Raw genomic sequence first — 21300 nt, 5'->3', positions numbered from 1 at the left:
TTAGGTCCTTATTTTAATGTTGCAGAGCCCTTTTTCCAAAAGAAATCCTTAAGCTGGCTGGGCACTGTAGCTCACGCCTCTAATCCTAGCACTTTGGGAGGCTGAGGCAGGAAGATCACTTGAGTCCAGGAGTTCAAGACCAGCTTGAGGAAACGTAGTGAGACCCCGGCCCTACCAAAAAAAAAAAAAAAAAAGACTAGCTGGGCGTGGTGGCACACGCCTGTAATCCCAGCTACTTGGGAGGCTGAGGCTGAAGGGATCACTCAAACCCAGGAATTTGAGGCTGTAGTGAGCCATGATCCCACCACTGCACTCCGGCCTGGGTGACAACCAGACCCCGTCTCAAAAGAAAAAACGGGTAGAGTGCCTGGGCACCCCCAGAGAACCTCCCAAGCTCCATCTATGACTGTCCAGGTTCTGTCCCGCTGTCCCCACCTCTTCCCAGGTCCTCCTTTCTGTCTCTGGGATTTTTTCTCTTTCCTAAGCTTTTGGCTTATTACGTTTTCTTTTTCTAAGACCCGAGTAACTTGCGGTGATTAGGCATTAACCTGAAACTAGCCTGTACAGGAAGCTATACACTTGCCTCACCTCTTAGCTAACATAGATCAAAGATTTCCTGAAGCCTTTGTAATAACAGGAAATAAAACAAGGGCTCTGAGTGGTACAGGTGAGAGAAACACACTCGAGAGGCTGCTACCGGCAGGCGGACACAGCAGGGCAGGGCCAGGCGTGCAGAGCAAGCAGCCAAGCTGACCTAATGGTTGGGGGGTCTCTACCCAGTGGTTCCCTAATTGGGGGCGAATCTACCTTGCAGTTCCCTCATTTGGGGAGGGGATATCTTTACCTGCGGTTCCCTAAGTAGGGGGGTCTTTACCCTATGACTCCCTAACTGGGGGGGTCTTTACCCTGCGGTTCCATAACTGGGGGGTCTTTACCCTGCAGTTCCCAACTGGGTCGGGGGTCATTACCTGGAGGTTCCCTAATTGTGGGGGAATCTACCTTGCAGTTCCCTAAGGTGAGGAGGGGATATCTTTACCCTGTGATTCCCTTACTGGGAGGGGTCTTTACCCTGTGATTCCCTAACTTGGGGGATCTTTACCCTGCGGTTCCCTAACTGGGGGGGGGGGGTCTTTACCTGGTGTCTCCCTAACTGGGGGTGTCTTTACCTGGTGGTTCCCTAACTGAGGAGGGGGTCTTTACCCAGCAGTTCCCTGAGCACCCCAGGAACATGGTACTGTTTAATTCAGCATAAGCTCACCACAAAGGAGAGCTCCTAACGAGGCCTCTCCCGCTCGCAGGCCTGAGAACACCCACAAGTCCACTCCAGCGAGCTACCACGCAGACATCAACCTGCTCTACTGGAGCGACGAGGAGGCCGTGGTGGACTTCAAGGCTGTGCAGGGCCGCTGCACCGTGGAGTATGGGGAGGACCTGCCCGAGTGCGTCCAGGTGTACTCCATGGGCGGCCCCAACCGCTTCTACTTCCTCGAGGTGGTGCCCCTGCTTGCTAGAGGGAAGGCTTCGGGGTCAAAGTTGGCCAGAAGGAGTCTGATGTCGGGTTATACACAAGGCGGCTTGGCTGCAGGGTTTCAGCTTTTGTAAGAAGTGGGTGGTTGGCTGACGTGAAGCTGTTCTGCAGGAGCTTTACAGGGGTCTGAGCAGGGTTCTCCAGAGCACAAGTTGTATGAGATTCAAGTGGTCCCGGAGTTTAACACTCCTGGTTTTTAAAAAGTACGTCATTAGAGAACCTAACGTTTTAGTGTCTTGGTGCAACTGAACGTTGAGGACCATGAGGCAGCTTCCACCAGCCTGACTGGTGTCTTAGTATGAGTTGGAGAAGGTGCCCCTGCTCCTGGGTCCCTTGGGCCAGGCGCCTACGTCCAGGCCCAGCCCACATGCCTGTGCGGGTGGCCCTGGTTATGGAGAGGGCCCACGAGTCAGCTGATCAAGCTCATGACTTGTAAATTGTTGGGGCTTGGACTTTCCGTGTTGTTATCTTAAAACGATACATCCACGTTCTCCCAGGCTTGGATGAGGATAGCCCAATTGGACAGCAGATTCTGCGTAGCACTTTTTCCTGTTCTAGAAGGTACTCTCAAGTGCTTGTAATAGGCATTTCAGTGTCAGCCAGATCAAATGTTAGTATTAATAAAATGGATTGTTTTAAGTTTCTATTGTAGCAAAGTCAAACTACTCTTATTGGTGGCTAATTGGTCATGGCCCCACTGAGGGAGAAATTAAGTGACTATCAAATTGCCTTCTTACTAGTCTGCGTTAGAGAGGGGACAGTGCGTTTCTCTCCCAAACGATTGCAGTTCTCTCCTTTTCAGGCCTATAATGCAAAGAGCAAAAGCTTTGAAGATCCTCCCAACCATGCCCGTAGCCCTGGAAACAAAGGGAAGGGCAAGGGAAAAGGTACGTCATTGTATGGGTTTCTTTTCAAGTTATTCTTCTGTAACTTGGAGGCTGCCTGTGAATCCCTCAGTGTAAAACCACCTCTGGTGTTACTGACTCTGGGTTGGCGAGGCCGCCTGAGTTAACAAGGCGCTTGAGAGCAAGGTGGACTTGGACTCTGAGGATCGGGTTTAGCCTCTGGCCTCTCTCCCCCAGGGAAGGGCAAGCCCAAGTCCCAAGCCTGTGAGCCAAGCGAGCCAGAGATAGAGATCAAGCTGCCCAAGCTGCGGACCCTGGACGTGTTTTCTGGCTGCGGGGGGTTGTCGGAGGGATTCCACCAAGCAGGTGAGCGCCCGTAGGCTCCATCTCTGAATACCTGGTGAGCCCAGACCGGGCAGGTGCTACCTGAAACGACTTCCAACCCCAGTCACCTTCCTGACTCAAGAATCTCCTTCCGAGAACAGGCACGGTGGCGCACGCCTGTAATCCCAGCACTTTGGGAGGCCGAGGTGGGTGGATCATGAGGTCAGGAGTTTGAGACCATCCTGGCCAACATGGTGAAACCCCGTCTCTAATAAGAATACAAAAATTAGCTGGGCGTGGTGGTGTGTGCCTGTAGTCCCAGCTACTCAGGAGGCTGAGGTGGGAGAATCGCTTGAACCTGGGAGGCAGAGCTTGCAGTGAGCCAAGATCACACCACTGCACTCCAGCCTGGGTGACAGAGCGAGACTCCATCTCAAAAAAAAAAAAAAAATCTTCTGGAGAGTTGAAAGCATGGCTTCGTGCTTGATCTGCCAGGCATCTCTGACACGCTGTGGGCCATCGAGATGTGGGACCCCGCGGCCCAGGCGTTCCGGCTGAACAACCCCGGCTCCACAGTGTTCACAGAGGACTGCAACATCCTGCTGAAGCTGGTCATGGCTGGGGAGACCACCAACTCCCGCGGCCAGCGGCTGCCCCAGAAGGGAGACGTGGAGATGCTGTGCGGCGGGCCGCCCTGCCAGGGCTTCAGCGGCATGAACCGCTTCAATTCGCGCACCTACTCCAAGTTCAAAAACTCTCTGGTGGTTTCCTTCCTCAGGTAAACGGGTAGAAGCCCCCCAGTGTTGCCAGACGGCCCGGGGCTGTGCCGCATGTCAGCAGTGGTCATTTTCGCCCTGCACTGAGGCCTCTGCCCCCCGGAAGCTCACAGCTCAGCTCTCACCAGGGAGAGACTTTGATAACATTCGTGAGGGGCTTCCGGCACAGTGGGTCGTTTCTTCCCTCTGTCTGTGGAGGTGACTCCTGCAGTCTCTCCTGCCCCCTACAGCTACTGCGACTACTACCGGCCCCGGTTCTTCCTCCTGGAGAATGTCAGGAACTTTGTCTCCTTCAAGCGCTCCATGGTCCTGAAGCTCACCCTCCGCTGCTTGGTCCGCATGGGCTATCAGTGCACCTTCGGCGTGCTGCAGGTGGGCCCCGGGGCTGGGGCGGGCAGACAGATGTGGCCAGCACGTGACCCGGCCAGCAGCCAGCCATCCCTTACTGAAGGCAGGGTTCAATGGCACAGGCCTGCCATCCAGGCAGCAGAGGCTGGCATGGTGCTCTGTCCCACTGGCGGAGTCAGGGGAGATGCGTGCTCAGCCGGCCCCCAGCGAGTCCACCGCTAGTGTCTCTTGAGCTGTGTTCTCGAACATGCCTGGGAGGGCTGGCTACAATGGGCTTCTCGCCATGCACCTCCTGGCTCCTTTCCCTCGATGGGGAAGGGTGAGCAGCCCACCATGGAGCACTGTGGAATGGCTGAGTCTGCACAGAGGGGGAGGGGAAGTGAGGTGCACAGAGCCATGTGTAGGCGGCAGCTGTTCGATTGGTTTAAAAGACAGTTTTGCTCTGGGTAACTGCGCACACAAACCCCCACAGATGGCCGAGGGTTGCACTCCAGGTGGCTGTGTCTGCAGGGACAGGGATGGACATAGTCTGTGGGGCCCAGGCCTTATCTGAAAAGCATCCCCCATCCTCTCTGTATCAGCTCAGCAATTGAGGGCATAATTAAAAATGAAATAGCTATCCAGATGCTAGCACAGGATGTCTGCCTAAGCGGGCAAGCACTTGGCTACCCGGTCCCCTAGCTCAGCCTCAGGGCGACTCAGGCTCACCAGACAAGACTTGTTGCAGCCACGTTCTCTGTCCTTGTGACCACAGCCATCAGGGAAGCGACAGGGCTCTTGGTCTCCAGTGTTCTCCCCGAGTGCTAAGACCTTGGGGCCCTTGCAGTGTTTTCAGAGCTGGCCGGACTTCCCCGCAGGGTTCGCTCCCACATTCCCCAGTGGCTGCCCCCTGGGCTCAGCTGCTTTTGTTCTTTATCTGCTCCAAACTCCTCTGACCAGGAGCACGCCTGCTGAGGTAACTGGGGATTTCTGCAAGTGCGCTCCGCATTGGCCAGCCACTCCCGACTCAGGCTGCTGACCCTGGGCCTGCGTCTGGCCAGTCCAGTTGGGAGTGTCCCACTGATGGTGGGGTTGTCTGTCCTTCTCCCCCACAGGCCGGTCAGTACGGCGTGGCCCAGACACGGAGGCGGGCCATCATCCTGGCCGCGGCCCCTGGAGAGAAGCTCCCTCTGTTCCCGGAGCCACTGCACGTGTTTGCTCCCCGGGCCTGCCAGCTGAGTGTGGTGGTGGATGACAAGAAGTTTGTGAGCAACATAACCAGGTAGGTGGCCCCCGTCGCTCCTCCACACACTGCCGAGCAGGCCTCAGTAGCTCATGGGGCCTGTGAGTGCTCCCTGGTGAGGCTTGGGGAGGAGAGGATGGTACAGCATCTGCCCTGCCACACGGTGCTCTGCCACATGGCACTCTGCCACCTGTGGTCTCCAGTTCTGACCCTGCATCATCTGCTTCCCTAGTAGATAGCATGTGCAGAGCGGTCGGCCACATGCTTGGCTGTGGTCATCCACAAAGCCCACGCCATAGCCCCATCCCCCCTTCCAGATGGCATCCAGGCACACTGCCACCCATGTGACCTCGGGCAGTGCTGTGATCTCGGGAGAAGGCCATCTGAGCAGGCAGGGGGTGGCACCTGTGACGAGGGGACAGCTGCTGCGTGCATCTCCAGAGGTGTTGACCTCCTCCTCTGTTGCAGGTTGAGCTCGGGTCCTTTCCGGACCATCACGGTGCGAGACACGATGTCCGACCTGCCGGAGGTGCGGAATGGAGCCTCGGCACTGGAGATCTCCTACAACGGGGAGCCTCAGTCCTGGTTCCAGAGGCAGCTCCGGGGCGCACAGTACCAGCCCATCCTCAGGGACCACATCTGTAAGGTAATGGCACCCCGACAGAGCGGCTCCTCCTCGAGGCCCAGCCCAGCAGCCTCGTGGGAACAGTCAGCCTGCCCAAGACTCAGGGGAGACATGGAATCTGATCCCAGGCTCCTCCTCCCGAGTCCTCAGCCTTTGTGTGACCCCTGGCCTTTCTTGCATGGTCATGGGAAGTGTCAGAGCTCCCGCAGTCCTGGACTCGGTCTGGAATGGTGTCAAGCCACTGCCCACCCACCTCTGCCTTCCCCCTTGCTGCCTCTTCCCACATGTTTTCCCAAGATGCCAAGACCAGCCCTTTCACCATCCCCTGGCATCACTCCCCTTCCCCCACCCTAAAGGCTCCGCTTAGATTCCCACGCTCTCCTACACCTGCGCTGCCTCAGGTCCCTGCCGTGGCCTCGAGCCAAGTGTGATATCCCTGACTGTCTCTTTCCCGATGGGCGTGAGCCCCAGGGGGCTTCCTGGTCACCATGGTGTTCCCAGCACCCAGCCCACCATGGATGCTCGGATGCTGCTCACATGAGGTGACAGCTGGGCCCCCCACACTCTTTCAGGACATGAGTGCATTGGTGGCCGCCCGCATGCGGCACATCCCCTTGGCCCCAGGGTCAGACTGGCGCGATCTGCCCAACATCGAGGTGCGGCTCTCGGACGGCACCATGGCCAGGAAGCTGCGGTATACCCACCATGACAGGAAGAACGGCCGCAGCAGCTCTGGGGCCCTCCGTGGGGTCTGCTCCTGCGTGGAAGGTGGGGCCTGTAGGTTGTGGTTCCCGGTGGGCTGAGGGGAAGGAAGGCAGAGCCCTGGGCCTTTGGCCTGTGAACCTGGAGGCCAGGGCAGGGCACAGACACACCAAGCCTGGGTGTCCCAGAGAAGGTAGCTGCTGACCATGTTGAGTAGTAAAAGCAGGCTGGGTTCATGGCCCACACCTATAATCCCAACACTTTGGGAAACCAAGGTGGGAGGATCACTTGAGCCTGGAAGGTTGAGGAGGCTACAGTGAGCTGTGATTGTGCCATTGCACTCCAGCCTGGGAGACAGAGTGAGACCCTGTCTCTAAAAAGAAAAAAAAAAAACAATAAATAAATAATAAAAGCAGGTCAGGCACGATGGCTCACCTCTCTAATCCCAGCACTTTGGGAGGCCAAGGCAGGCAGATCACTTGAGATCAGGAGCTCGAGATCAGCCTGCCCAACATGGTGAAACCCCATCTCTATTAAAACTACAAAAATTAGCCAGGCGTGGTGTCGCACGCCTATAATCCCAGCTATTTGGGAGGCTGAGGCAGGAGAATCGCTTGAACCCCATAGGCAGAGGTTGCAGTGAGCCAAGATCATGCCATTGCACTCCAGCCTGGGCAACAGAGCGAGACATATAGTACTAATAATAAAAACAGTGCCCAGAGAATGAGGATTGTTGGCTGCTCCACCCCAGGGGGCCCCTTGCGCAGGAGGTGCCATCTCTGCCTCCCAAAGCTCTAAGAGCCACTGTCCCAAGCCTATACCCCATCCCACAACTGCAGCCTCATCACTGTCCTGTCTTCCAGCCGGCAAAGCCTGCGACCCCGCAGCCAGGCAGTTCAACACCCTCATCCCCTGGTGCCTGCCCCACACCGGGAACCGGCACAACCACTGGGCTGGCCTCTATGGAAGGCTCGAGTGGGACGGCTTCTTCAGCACAACCGTCACCAACCCCGAGCCCATGGGCAAGCAGGTAGGTGGGGAGGGGGCATCCGAGGGCCTGGGTCAGGCCCTGTACTTGGCGGCCTAACTAGGTGGAAGTGTGGGTTTAGCCAAGTGGGGGCCAGCACCCCAGGACCCCAGGCACCTGGCCTCTGCCTCCTGCCCCTCCATGTCCACGGGACAAGCTCATAGGCCAAGGCCATGGCCGGATGCTGCCACAGTGCCATTTCCCTCCCTGTCCCCGACGGTGACCCGGCCTGGGTGCTACTGCCCTCGCCCACCGCGCCTCTTTCCCCCAGGGCCGCGTGCTCCACCCAGAGCAGCACCGTGTGGTGAGCGTGCGGGAGTGTGCCCGCTCCCAGGGCTTCCCTGACACCTACCGGCTCTTCGGCAACATCCTGGACAAGCACCGGCAGGTCAGTGGGGTGGCGCCCGCTGGGTCTGGACAGGAAGGAGGCTTCTGTGCCTGTCACCAGGTGGGGCTGGGGCCAGCGCAGTCACTTCTGGGAGGACGCCTGCTGGCTGCCGGGTAGCCCCAGCACTCTCAGTGGGAAGACGGCCCACGGGAGGGACAGTGCTGAGACATCCGAGTCAGGCTGCGTCCCTATGCTGGTTCCTTACTGTTTGTTTTTGAGGCAGAGATTGAGCCAGAAGGACAGTCCATCGCGCTAAAGGAGCAGGCTAAAACCCATGGTGGCGACAGCTCACTCGCTGTAGGTTCAAATGAACTAGCACCTTAATTCCTACCTGCTTCTCAGGTGTCGGGTTGTCTTAACGAGTTAGTCTATGAGTTAGTCTTAGTTAACTGTATTTTCATCAACATAGGGCACGCGCATTGCTTAAAAACCAGTGTCCACGGTTCCTGTGAAAACCACATTTCACCCCTCCCCCCGAATCTGGTTCTCGGGAAGCAGCCACTCTCTCTTTTTTTTTTTGAGATGGAGCTTTGTTCTTTCGCCCAGGCTGGAGTGAAGTGGCGTGATCTCAGCTCACCGCAACTTCCACCCCCCTGGTTTTAAGTGATTCTCCTGCCTCAGCCTCTTTAGTAGCTGGGATTACAGTCATGTGCTACCACACCCAGCCAATTTTTGTATTTTTAGTAGAGATGGGGTTTCACCATGTTGGCCAGGCTGGTCCCGAACTCTTGACCTCAGGTGATCCGCCTGCCTCGGCCTCCCAAAGTGCTGGGATTACAGGCATGAGCCACTGCGCCGGCCAGGGAAGCAGCCACTCTTAACTGGGAGCGAAACGTGTCTAGGTGGTCCATTTGTCTTTTTTTTTTTTTTTTTTTTTTTTTTCTGAGACAGGGTCTCACTCTGTCCCCTAGAGGCTGGAGTGCAGTGACATGATCTCTGCCCACTGCAACCTCCACCTCCAGGGTTCAAGTGATTCTCCTGCCTCAGCCTCCTGAGTAGCTGGGATTACAGGCATGTGCCACCATGCCCAGCTAATTAGTTTTTGTACTTTTAGTAGAGACGGGGTTTCACCATGTTGGCGAGGCTGCTCTCGAACTCCTGGCCTCAACTAATCCACCTGCCTTGGCCTCCCAAAGTGCTGGGATTACAGGCATGAGCCACTGCTCCCAGCCCCACGTGTCTTTGTCTCAAGTCTTTCTGAAGCTCTTCAAAGGCCCAGTGACTTGTGGCTGTGGGGCGGGATGATGGACCAGTTGGAGGGTCCAAGGATCTTGTGCTGGAAGGGTTTTCGGCCCATGTGAGCAGGACCAGAACCCTTCCCCAAGGGGTGCAATGCCCAGGTTGTCCTCCATCTGAGCAGGGGCTGGCAGTACACCTGCCCCCGGGCCTTGGGCCTGGGTGTCCACATCAGGCATTGCCCTTCTCCCCTCCCGCAGGTGGGCAACGCCGTGCCACCGCCCCTGGCCAAAGCCATTGGCTTGGAGATCAAGCTTTGTATGTTGGCCAAAGCCCGAGAGAGTGCCTCAGGTATGGTGGGGTGGGCCAGGCTTCCTCTGGGGCCTGACTGCCCTCTGGGGGTACATGTGGGGGCAGTTGCTGGCCACTGCTTTGGGCTCTGGGACTCAGGCGGGTCACCTACCCACGTTCGTGGCCCCATCTTTCTCAAGGGGCTGCTGTGAGGATTGAGTGAGTTGCACGTGTCGAGTGCTTAGAGCAGGCGGGCTGCACACAGCAGGCCTTTGGTCAGGTTGGCTGCTGGGCTGGCCCTGGGGCCGTTTCCCTCACTCCTGCTCGGTGAATTTGGCTCAGCAGGCACCTGCCTCAGCTGCTCACTTGAGCCTCTGGGTCTAGAACCCTCTGGGGACCGTTTGAGGAGTGTTCAGTCTCCGTGAACGTTCCCTTAGCACTCTGCCACTTATTGGGTCGGCTGTTAACATCAGTACGTTAATGTTTCCTGATGGTCCATGTCTGTTACTCGCCTGTCAAGTGGCGTGACACCGGGCGTGTTCCCCAGAGTGACTTTTCCTTTTATTTCCCTTCAGCTAAAATAAAGGAGGAGGAAGCTGCTAAGGACTAGTTCTGCCCTCCCGTCACCCCTGTTTCTGGCACCAGGAATCCCCAACATGCACTGATGTTGTGTTTTTAACATGTCAATCTGTCCGTTCACATGTGTGGTACATGGTGTTTGTGGCCTTGGCTGACATGAAGCTGTTGTGTGAGGTTCGCTTATCAACTAATGATTTAGTGATCAAATTGTGCAGTACTTTGTGCATTCTGGATTTTAAAAGTTTTTTATTATGCATTATATCAAATCTACCACTGTATGAGTGGAAATTAAGACTTTATGTAGTTTTTATATGTTGTAATATTTCTTCAAATAAATCTCTCCTATAAACCACCCTGGGTGGGTATTCGTGATTTGCACGGGACTTCTGGCTGAGGTCAGACAGGAACAAGCTCTTCCATGCTGAAGGCGACCCACATGGAGTTTGAAGCTAGCACGTTTGAAGCTAGACACTCCGTGTGTCTGTCTGTGTTTGTTCAGAACTGAGTCACGTGAGTTGATCCCCATGACATGCAAATGGAACTTGCTAGTGTAGCTTCCAGGAAAGCCTTTTAAAGGAAGTCTTGGCTGGCCTTCCCCATGGCTGGTAGGCCTTCTTTGGTCTGAAGTGGGTTGTGATGCCTGGCAGTGGAGCAGCCATCCTGTGACCATGAGGCAGAGCTCTGTGCTGCAACTGGTGGAATAAGGAGAGAGAAGTCACCACTGAGCTGCCCTTGGAGCCCCGGCCACCCTATCCCCAAGCAAAACCTCTTCTTTAGTTGGGTTTTTTTTCTTTCCAAAGATTTTTTTTTTTTTTTTTTTTGAGACAGTCTTGCTCTGTTGCTCAGGCTGTAGTGCAGTGGGGCAGTCTCCGTTCAACGCAGCCTCTGCCTCCTGGGTTCAAGAAATTCTCCTGCCTCAGCCTCCCGAGTAGCTGGGATTGTAGGCGCCCATCACCACGCCCAGCTAATTTTTGTATTTTTAGTAGAGACGATGTTTCACCATGTTGGCCAGGCTGGTCTTGAAATCCTGACATGATCCGCCCATCTGGGCCTCCCAAAGTGCTGGGTTACAGGTGTGATCCACTGCACCCAGCCTCCCATTAGCTTTTTTTTTTTTTTTTTTTTGAGACAGTTTCGTTCTTGTTGCCCAGGCTGGAGTGCGGTGGCACGATCTCTGCTCACTGCAACCTCTGCCTCCCAGGTTCAAGTGATTCTCCTGCCTCAGCCTGCCAAGTAGCTGGGATTACAGGCATGCGCCATCACACCCAACTAACTTTGTATTTTTAGTAGAGACGGGGTTTCTCCATGTTGGTCAGGGTGGTCTCAAACTCCCGACCTCAGGTGATCTGCCTGCCTCGGCCTCCCAAAGTGCTGGGATTATAGGTGTGAGCCACCATGCCTGGCCAGCATTTTTTAATAGTGACATAACACTTCTGTGTGTCCTGTGGCCACTGGATGTACCCTTTCTCTGTGATGGCCACATGACTGTCTTTGCTGGGAGCTCCCTGGGCATTTGGGATGACTGCCCCTGCTCAGTCATCCTGGCTCATCATGTCTGTGCCATACAGAGACCTCCCATTTTTAGGAAGTCAATTTATATTTGTCACTCTTAGTTTTTCGTAGCCTGTTTATTTTTGAGACAGATTCTCACTCTGTCGCCCAGGCTGGAGTGCAGTGGTGTGATCTCTGCTCACCACAACCTCCGCCTCCCGGGTTTAAGCAATTCTCCTGCCTCAGCCTCCCAAGTAGCAGGGATTGAGTAGCTGGGATTACAGGCGCCTGCCACTACATCTGGCTAATTTTTGTTAATTTAGTAGAGACAGGGTTTTGCCATGTTGGCCAGGATGGTCTTGAACTCCTGACCTCAAATGATCCTCTTGCCTTGGCCTCCCAAAGTGCTGGCATTACAAGCATGAGTCACCGTGCCCGGCCTTTGTAGCCTATTTAGAAACGCCTTCCCTCCCCCCACCAAGAGATCTTAAACATGTATCTTCTTCCACATTTCTGACATTCCCATTTTAACACATGAATCACTTTTGTAAGGACTAAAAATGGGGATCTCAGCTTATTTTTTGAATAAGACTGATAGCAAATGCACACAGCAAAGTACAACAGCTCAGCTTGACATATGGTAAAGTTCCCCCATCCGAGATTTTTTTTAAAATATACTTTCTGCTGCTATTTTAAGCTAAAAAATTCATTTTAAAGTATATAATGAGTATAATGAGTTTTCTTTTTCTGGATTCCAAGGCACCTTGATCAAGACAACTGAATCTTTGTACTAATGCATAGTGTGACCTTGTGAGAAAACAATCACCCATGTACCTATTATCTTTTTTTATTTTCTATTTTTTTGAGACAGGGTCTCAGTCTGTCACCCAGGCTGGAGTGCAGTGGCCTGATCTCGGCTCATGGCAGCCTCCACCTCCTGGGTTCAAGTGATCCCCTGCCTCCGTGTAACTGGGACTACAGGAGTGTACCATCATATGTAGCTAATTCTTGTTTTGTTTTTTGAGATGGAGTTTCACTCTTGTTGCCCAGGCTGGAGTGCAATGGCGCAATCTCGGCTCACTGCAGCCTCTACCTCCCGGGTTCAAGGGATCCTCCTGCCCCAGCCTCCCAAGTAGCTGGGATTACAGGCGTGTGCCTGGTGAATTTTTGTATTTTTGGTAGAGACGGGCTTTCACCATGTTGCCCAGGCTGTTCTCGAGCTCCTGACCCCAAGTGATCAGCCCACCTCAGCCTCCCAAAGCGTTGGGATTACAGGCATGAGCCACCACACCAGGCCTAATTTTTACTTATGTAGAGATGCAGTCTCACTATATTGCCTAGGCTGGTCTCAAACTCCTGGCCTCAAGCGATCCTCCCGCTTGGCTTCCTAAAGTGCTAGATTACAGGTATCTGCCACCATACCCAGCCGATAGTGTCAATTTTTTTTTTTTTTTATGAGATGGAGTTGTGGTCTTGTTGCCCAGGCTGGAGTGCAATGGCATGATCTTGGCTCACTGCAACCTCCACCTCCTGGGTTCAAGCGATTCTCCTGCCTCAGCCTCCCGAGTAGCTGAGATTACAGGCGCCTACCACCACGCCCAGCTAATTTTAGTAGAGATGGGGTTTCACCATGTTGGCCAGGCTGGTCTCAAACTCCTGACAACAGGTGATCCACCCACCTTGGCCTCCAAAAGTGCTGGGATTACAGGCATGAGCCACCGCGCCCGGTGATAGTGTCTATTAAGACTGCTTTTACAAAACTTAGTGGGACATGGTGGCACGTGCCTGTAGTCCCAGCTACTCAGGAGCATGAAGTGGGAGAATCGCTTGAGCCCAGGAGGTGGAGGTTGCAGTAGCAATCTCGGCTCACTGCAACCGAGATTGTGCCACTGCACTCCAGCCTGGGTAACACAGCGAGACCCTGTCTCAAAAATAAACCACTTTGGGCCGGGCACAGTGGCTCACGCCTGTAATTCCAACACTTTGGGAGGCCCAGGCAGGTGGGTCACCTGAGGTCAGGAGTTTAAGACCACCCTGGCCAACAGGGTGAAACCCCATCTCTAGTATAAATACAAAAATCAGCCAGGTGTGGTGGTACATGCCTGTAATCCCAGCTACTTGGGAGATTGAGGCAGAATTGCTTGAACCTGGGAGGCGGCGGCTGCAGTGAGCCACGATCGTGCCACCACACTCCAGCCTGGGCGACAAAGCGAGACTGTCTCGAAAAAAATAAATAAACTGTCTTGCACCTCGAAGGTTGTCTTACCTAGGAATCTCTCTTGTTCCTCTATTTTTGAAAATTGGGGTAGAATATGAAATATGCGAGTCCTAAATGTTCAGCTTAAATTTCGAGAAGTGAACATAGCACTGTAGCCTATATCCTTATCAAGATAGAGAATGTCTCTGTCACCTCAGGTCACCTTGTGCCTCCTCCCACTTGATCTCCCCCTTCCCAGTCCCTGGGCAGCCTCCCATCCAGTTTTGTCTGCATAGATGACATCTGCCTGTTCAGGCCAGCATGGGCTCTTGTGTTTCAGATCTTTCAGCATAAATGCCTTTGGGATTCATCCATGCCATTAATATGTGTATCAGTTTTGTCCTTTTTAAAATATATATATATATATTTTAGAGGCAGGATCTTGCTCTGTTGCCCAGGCTGGAGTACAGCGATGTTCTACTGCAGCCTTGATCTCCTGGGCTTAAGTGATCCTCCTGCCTCAGCCTCCTGAGTAGCTGGAACTACAGGCGCATGCCACCATGCCCAGCTAAGTTTTACATTTTTTTTGTGGAGATGGGGTCTCACTGTGTTGCTCAGGGTGGTCTCAAACTCCTGGCCTCACGTGATCCTCCCACCTCAGCTTCTGCAGTAGCTGGGACCACAGGCATGTGCCGCCATACCCAGCTAATCATTATTTTTATTTTTATTTATTTTTGAGACGGAATCTCACTGTCACCAGGCTGGAGTGCGGTGGTGCGATCTCGGTTCACTGCAACCTCTGCCTCCCGGGTTCAAGCTATTCTCATGCCTCAGTCTCCCGAGTAGCTGGGATTACAGGCCTGCCACCAGGCCTGGCTAATTTCTATGTTTTTAGTAGAGATGGGGTTTCGCCATGTTGGCCAGGCTGGTCTCAGACTCCCGGGCTCAAGCGATCTGCCTGCCTCGGCCTCCCAAAGTGCTGGGATTACAGACATGAGCTACCATGCCTGGTAGCTGATTTTTATATTTTTTGTAGACAGGATCTCGCTTTGTTGCCCAGGCTGGTCTCAGACTCCTGGGCTCAAGCGATCTACCTGCCTTGGCATCCCCAAATGCTGGGATTATAGGCATGAACCACTGCACCTGGACAAGAATATATTAACTATACTCACTATGTTATACAATAAATCTCTTAGAAAGCCTTTATTTGAACTTTTTTTCTTTATATTGTTTGGAAACAACTACAGTCTCAAGAGCAGTAGATTGAATTGTGATGCAGGTCAGGCCTTTGTATCCAAGGGTTCCACCTCTGGCATTCAACCAACCACAGATTTAAAATATTCAGAAAAATTCCACAAAGTTCCAAAAAGCAAAACTTGTATTTGCCACTTACCAAGTACTACGTGGAATCCATGAGAATAAAGCAACGTGTAGACGTTATGTCAGGTATTACAAATAATCTAGAAACGACATAAAGTACACAGGAGAGGCCGGGCGCAGTGGGTCACGCCTGTAATCCCAGCACTTTGGGAGGCCAAGGTAGGAGGAACACTTGAGGCCAGGAGTTCAAGACCAGCCTGGCCAACATGGCGAAATGCCCTCTCTACAAAAAATAACAAAAATTTGCTGAGCATGGTGGCACACACCTGTAGTCCCAGCTACTCCAGAGGCTGAGATGGGAGGATCACTTGAGCCCAGCAGGTGGAGGTTGCATTAAGCCGAGATTGCGCTAGCCTGGGTGACAAAGCAAGACTCTGTCAAAAAGTAATGTACACAGAATATGTGTAGCGTATGTGCAAATACTATGCCATTTTATTTTATTTTATTTTATATTTGAGACAGAGTCTCACTCTGTCGCCCAGGCTGGAGTGCAGTAGCACAGTCTTGGCTCACTGCAACCTCTGCTTCCCGGGTTCAAGCGATTCTCCTGCCTCAGCCTCCCAAGTAACTGAGATTACAGGCATGTGCCGCCACGCCCGGCTAATTTTTTTGTATTTTTAGTAGAGACGGGGTTTCACCATGTTGGTCAAGCTGGTCTTGAACTCCTGACCTCAAATGATCCACCCGCCTCAGCCTCCCAAAGTGCTGGAACTACAGGTGTGAGCCACCATGCCCGGCCTATGACATTTTATATTAGGGATTTGAGCACATTCTGATTTTGGTACCACATGGGGTCCTAGAACCAATCCCCTGGGGATACCGAGGGATGGCTGGACATAGATTTGTATACACATGTGTATCCACATCTAGGCTACTTTTCTAGGAGTTGAATGACTGGATTGAAACTTTAGAACTGGCACATCCACTAAAAATCAAGCAGGTGTTTTATAGGGATTTCATTAACTTTGCAGACTTCTGGAAGAATTGACATGTTAATGACAAGCCTTCCTTTCTAAGAACAGGGTTTGTCCTGTTTGTTCAGGAATTCCTTTGTGTCCACAGCTTTTCATCCAGATCTTGCAGACTTCATAACTTGATTCCTAAGTATTTAGTCCCTTCATTACTAATATAAATGGGATGTTTTCTTGATTTCTAAACCATGGTCCTTTGCCTATGGAGAGATGCTCCATTTGTATTGGCTGTGATTTTGTAAACTGTGTTCTTTGAATCTAACCAACTTGTTGAATTCCTTTTTTTTTTTTTTTGGAGATGGAGTCTCACTCTGTCACCCAAGCTGCAGTGCAGTGGTGTGATCTCTGCTCACTGCAACCTCCATCTTGGGGTTCAAGGGATTCTCTTGCCTCAGCCTCCTGAGTAGCTGGGATTACAGGCATGGGCCATCACACCCAGCTAATGTTTGTATTTTTAGTAGAGATGGGGTTTCACCATGTTGGCCAGGCTGGTCTTGAACTCCTGACCTCGGGTGATCCGCCTACCTCAGCCTCCCAAAGTGCTAGGATTACAGGTGTGAACCACTGCGCCTGGCCTGAATTTTCTTGTTTTTAATCCCACTTTTTCACTGGTCACAGTTTCAGGTATACGATCCTTCACCAAGAACAACAACTTGAGGATGTACTTTGGTGTAAGAATTAGAAACCATTGTCTTTTCTTTTTAGAGACAGGGTCTTGTTCTTTCACCCAGACTGGACTGCAGTGATGCGATCATAGCTCACTGCAGCCTCGAACTCCTTCGCTCCAGAGATCCCCCCACCTCAGTCTCTGGAGTAGCTGGGACTACAGGTATGTACCATCACGCCTAACTAATTTTTATTTTTATTTTTAGTAAAGATGAGTTCTTGCTATGTTGCCCAGGCTGGTCTCAAACTCCTGGGCTCCAATGATCGTCCCTCCTCATCCTTCCAAAGTGCTGGGATTACAGGTGTAAGCCACCGTGCCTGGCTTCTTTTTTTTTCCTTTTAATATATGATTATTTTTTGTAAAGATGGCATCTCACTCTGTTGCCCAGACTGGTCTCCAGTGATTTCAATTCTTGTAAGTATAAAGCAGATGTGGAAGTTCTGGGTCATTTGGTGGTTCTATTTTTAATTTTTTGAGGAACCGCCATACCATAGTTCATAGTGGAAGGCTGTTTTTTTAATGAAATAAGCATGTAAGGCTGAGGTGCCCGTCTACTTCCCTAGAAAAACCACAGTAAGGACATTGCCACGTCTCCTTTCTGCCCCTGTTTTTTGGCTGTTACCACATCTGCATGTCCATCAATTTAGTATTTCTTTTTTTTTATCTCTATTTACTTTTTTTTTTTTTTGAGATGGAGTCTCTGTCACCTAGGCTGGAGTGCAATGGCGCAATCTTGGTTCGCTGCAACCTTCGCCTCCTGGGTTCAAGTGATTCTCCTGCCTCAGCCTCCTTAGTAGCTGGGATTACAGGCACACACCACCACGCCCAGCTGTTTTTTTTTTTTTTTTCTTTTGAAACAGAGTCACCTTCTCGTTGCCCAGGCTGGACTGCAACGGCAGGATCTCGGCTCACCACAACCTCCGCCTCCTGGGTTCAAGCGATTCTCCTGCCTCAGCCTCCTGAGTAGCTGGGATTACAGGCATGTGCCACCACGCCCAGCTAATTTTGTATTTTTAGGAGAGACAGGGTTTCTCCATGTTGGTCAGGCTGGTCTCGAACTCCCAACCTCAGGTGATCCACCTACCTTGGCCTCCCAAAGTGCTGGGATTACAGGCGTGAGCCACCATGCCTGGCCACACCCAGCTGATTTTTGTATTTTTAGTAGAGATGGGGTATCATCATGTTGGCCAGGCTCGTCTCGAACTCCTGACCTCAAGTGATCCTCCCACCTCGGCCTCCCAAAGTGCTGGGATTACAAGTGTGAGCCACCGCGCATGGCCTATTTTTATTTTTTTTTTACAAAGTCTTGGCCGGGCGCGGCGGCTCACACCTATAATCCTAGCACTTTGGGAGGCCAAGGCAGGCGAATCACCTGAGTTTGGAGTTCAAGACTAGCCTGGCCAACATGGAGAAACCCCATCTCTACTAAAAATACAAAATTAGCTGGGCATGGTGGCGCATGCCTGTAATTCCAGCTACTAGGGAAGCTGAGGCAGGAGAATCACTTGAACCCGGGAGGTGGAGGTTGCGGTGAGCTGAGATCATGCCACTGCACTCCAGCCTGGGCAACAAGAGCAAAACTCCATCTCAAAAAAAAAAGAGTCTCACTCCATCGCCCAGGCTGGAGTGCAGTGGCGCAGTATTGGTTCATGGCAACCTCTGCCTCCCGGGTTCAAGGGATTGCCATGCCTCAGCCTCCCGAGCAGCTGGGATTACAGATGCCTGCCACCACACCTGGCTAATTTTTGTATTTGTAGTAGACAACGGGGGTTTCGCTATGTTGGCCAGGCTGGTCTCGAACTCCTGACCTCAGGGGATCCGCCCACCTTGGCCTCCCAACGTGCTGGGATTACAGACATGAGCCACTGTGCCCGGCAGAAACAGGACCTTTAGAGAGAAAATTAAACCCAGGTGTGGTGGCTCATGCCTGTAATCCCAGCATGTTGGGAGGCCGTGGCAGGCAAACCACTTGAGATCAGGAGTTTGAGACCAGCCTGGCCAACTTGGTGAAACCCCGTCTCTACTAGAAATACAAAAATACAAAAATTAGCCAGGTGTGGTGGCACATGCCTGTAGACCCAGCTACTCGGGAGGCTGAGGCAGGAGAATCACTGGAACCCAGGAGGTGGAGGTTGCCATTAGCTGAGATTGCACCACTGCACTCCAGCCTGGACTACAGAGTGAGACTTCACCTTTAAAAAAAATAATTAAAAAAAAAAAGTTTAAATGAGGTCATTAGGGTGGGCCCTAATCCAATGTGACTGATGTCCTTAGAAGAAGAGATTGGGACATAGACACACACAGAGGAGGCCACGTGAGGACAGAGGGAGAAGGTGCCCCCACCTCAGAAGAAACCAACCCTGCCGACACTGTGATCTTGGACTTCCAGCCTCCAGAACTGAGAAAATAAATGTGTGCTGTTTAAGCCTCCTAGTCTGTGATATTTTGTTGTGAAAATGTGAGAGAAAGTAACTAATGTTAAGCTGGGTTTGCTCAATTCTGTTTTCCAGCGTAATTTCACAAAGCCCCTGACTCTGAGACACGTGAGACACGTCTGCACAGCTCTACAGAACGAGGCTTTGAAGACAAAACAGGACAGAGCACAGGGCACACCATGTCCCTTGCCCGAGTCATTATATTCCTTAAATGAGTCTGGGCACGGTGATTCATGCCTGTGATCCCAGCATTTTGGGAGACCAGGGCAAGGGCATCACCTTAGCCTGGGGAGGTCGAGGCTGCAGTGAGCTGTGATCGTGCCACTGCACTCCAGCCTGGGTGACAGAGAAAGACCCTGTCTCAAAAAAAAAAAAAGAAAAAAAAAAAAAAAAAAGGCATGCCGGGTGCGGTGGCTCATGCCTGTAATCCCAGCACTTTGGGAGGCCCAGGCAGGCGGATCACCTGAGGTCGGGAGTTCGAGACTACCCTGACCAATATAGAGAAACCCCGTCTCTACTAAAAATACAAAATTAGCCGGGTGTGGTGGTGGCGCATGCCTGTAATCCCAGCTACTCAGGAGGCTGAGGCGGGAGAACCGCTTGAACCCAGGAGGCAGAGGTTGCAGTGAGCTGAGATCACACCACTGCACTCCAGCCTGGGCAATAGAGCAAGACTCTGTCTCAAAAAAAAAGAATAAAAGGACCTGGGCTGGGCACGGGTGGGTCACGCCTGTAATCCCAGCACTTTGGGAGGCCAAGGCGGGCGGATCACAAGGTCAGGAGATCAAGACCATCCTGGCTAACAAGGTGAAACCCCATCTCGACTAAACATACAAAAATTAGCTGGGCGTGGTGGCGGGCGCCTGTAGTCCCAGTTACTCAGGAGGCTGAGGCAGGAGAATGGCATGAACCCAGGAGGCGGAGCTTGCAGTGAGCCGAGATTGTGCCACTGCCCTCCAGCCTGGGCAATAGAGCGAGACACCATCTCAAAAAAAAAAAAGAAAAAGGACCTGGTTCAAACCTTTTCCTACACATAAAATAACATCTAATGGGGTTAGGGTATTATGCTTCTGTAATCTATAACCAGATGTACTCTTGCACCCAAACCTTGATGTGGCTCACACCTGTGTAATCCCAGCACTTGGCTCACGGCAGCCTCACCTCCTGGGCTCCAGCGATTCTCCTGCCTCAGCCTCCTGAGTAGCTGGGATTACAGACATGCACCAACATGCTCAGGTAATTTTTGTATTTTTAATAGAGATGGGTTTTCACCACGTTTTCCAGGCTGGTCTTGAACTCCTGACCTCAGGTCATCTGCCCGCAAAAGTGCTGGGATTACAGACATGAGCCACTGTGCTCAGCCTCTTTCTTTTTTAGAGACAGGGTTTTTGCTCTGTCACCCAGGCCAGAGTGTAATGGCACAATCATAGCTCACTGCAGCCTTGACCTCCTGGGCTCAAGCAATCCTCCTACCTCAGCCTCCCAGGTAGCTGGGACTACAGGCGTGCATTACCACACCCAGCAATTTTGTGTGTGTAGTGATGGGGTCTCAATGATGTTGCCTAGTCTGGTCTTGAACTCCTGGGCTCAAGAAATCTTTCTGCCTTGGCCTCCCAAACTGCTGGGATTATAGGCACGAACCACAGTGCCCAGCCAAGAAATATATTTATATGTTACATTTCACATATGTTACATAAATGCATATTATATATTAATACATGTCCAAAAATAATCTTTCCTTTCTTGGTGCCTTCTTTCCAAAGCATTCCTCATTAACAGGTTCTGATTCTTTCTTTCCAGGAAATGATTTGCATATATCTGCATATCTATGTGCTGTTGAAGATTTACACAAATTGGTTCCTGTAATATATGCCATTTTATATATCGCTTCCTCTTTTTTTTTTTTTTTTGAGATGGAGTCTTGCTCTGTCGCCCAGGCTGGAGTGCAATGGCGATTCTCCTGCCTCAGCCTCCCAAGTAGCTGGGATTACAGGCACCCACCACCATGGCCAGATTTTTTTTTTTTTTTTTTTTTTTGTATTTTTAGTAGAGACGGCATCTCACCATGTTGGCCAGGGGCTGGTCTTGAACTCCTGACCTCAGGTGATCCACCCACCTCGGCCTCCCGATTACAGGTGCCCAGCCTGTTTCCCTATAACATCTTTACTACCACGGGGTGATATCGAATTTTTGAAGCTTTGCCCAATCTGCTAGGTTGTTTGGATTTTGTGTTGCTCAGAGTACATTTGAGTAAGCTTGTAAAAATGTTTATCAGTCCTTTGGACCAGCTTCGTATTTTCACCAATATAGCCAGGCCACCCTCCTGAA

At 52.0% G+C, this 21300-nt stretch overlaps 1 protein-coding gene across 8 annotated transcripts in view; it reads left to right on the top strand.

The window, feature by feature from the left end:
* Positions 1 to 10183, top strand: part of DNMT1 (DNA methyltransferase 1) — a 61344-nt gene extending 51161 nt beyond the window's left edge. For 4 of the 8 annotated variants that reach the window (XM_031004156.3, XM_055371607.2, XM_031004158.3 and 1 more), the window contains 12 exons: positions 1299 to 1491; positions 2331 to 2415; positions 2611 to 2739; positions 3193 to 3475; positions 3704 to 3845; positions 4916 to 5082; positions 5512 to 5689; positions 6241 to 6436; positions 7234 to 7400; positions 7669 to 7785; positions 9222 to 9312; positions 9828 to 10183. In XM_031004156.3, the coding sequence (XP_030860016.2) occupies positions 1299 to 1491; positions 2331 to 2415; positions 2611 to 2739; positions 3193 to 3475; positions 3704 to 3845; positions 4916 to 5082; positions 5512 to 5689; positions 6241 to 6436; positions 7234 to 7400; positions 7669 to 7785; positions 9222 to 9312; positions 9828 to 9862 (1783 nt within the window). In that variant the 3' untranslated portion in view covers positions 9863 to 10183. Of the gene's footprint in view, positions 1 to 1298; positions 1492 to 2330; positions 2416 to 2610; positions 2740 to 3192; positions 3476 to 3703; positions 3846 to 4915; positions 5083 to 5511; positions 5690 to 6240; positions 6446 to 7233; positions 7401 to 7668; positions 7786 to 9221; positions 9313 to 9827 lie in introns of all 8 variants that reach the window. The other 4 variants (XM_031004159.3, XM_063700991.1, XM_031004157.3 and 1 more) reach the window with 1 other exon arrangement.
* Positions 10184 to 21300: the final 11117 nt, after the last annotated feature.

This window comes from Gorilla gorilla, chromosome 20 (assembly GCF_029281585.2).
Source record: "Gorilla gorilla gorilla isolate KB3781 chromosome 20, NHGRI_mGorGor1-v2.1_pri, whole genome shotgun sequence".
NCBI classification, from domain to species: Eukaryota; Metazoa; Chordata; class Mammalia; order Primates; family Hominidae; genus Gorilla; species Gorilla gorilla.
This window is presented reverse-complemented; position numbering and strand designations above follow the sequence as displayed.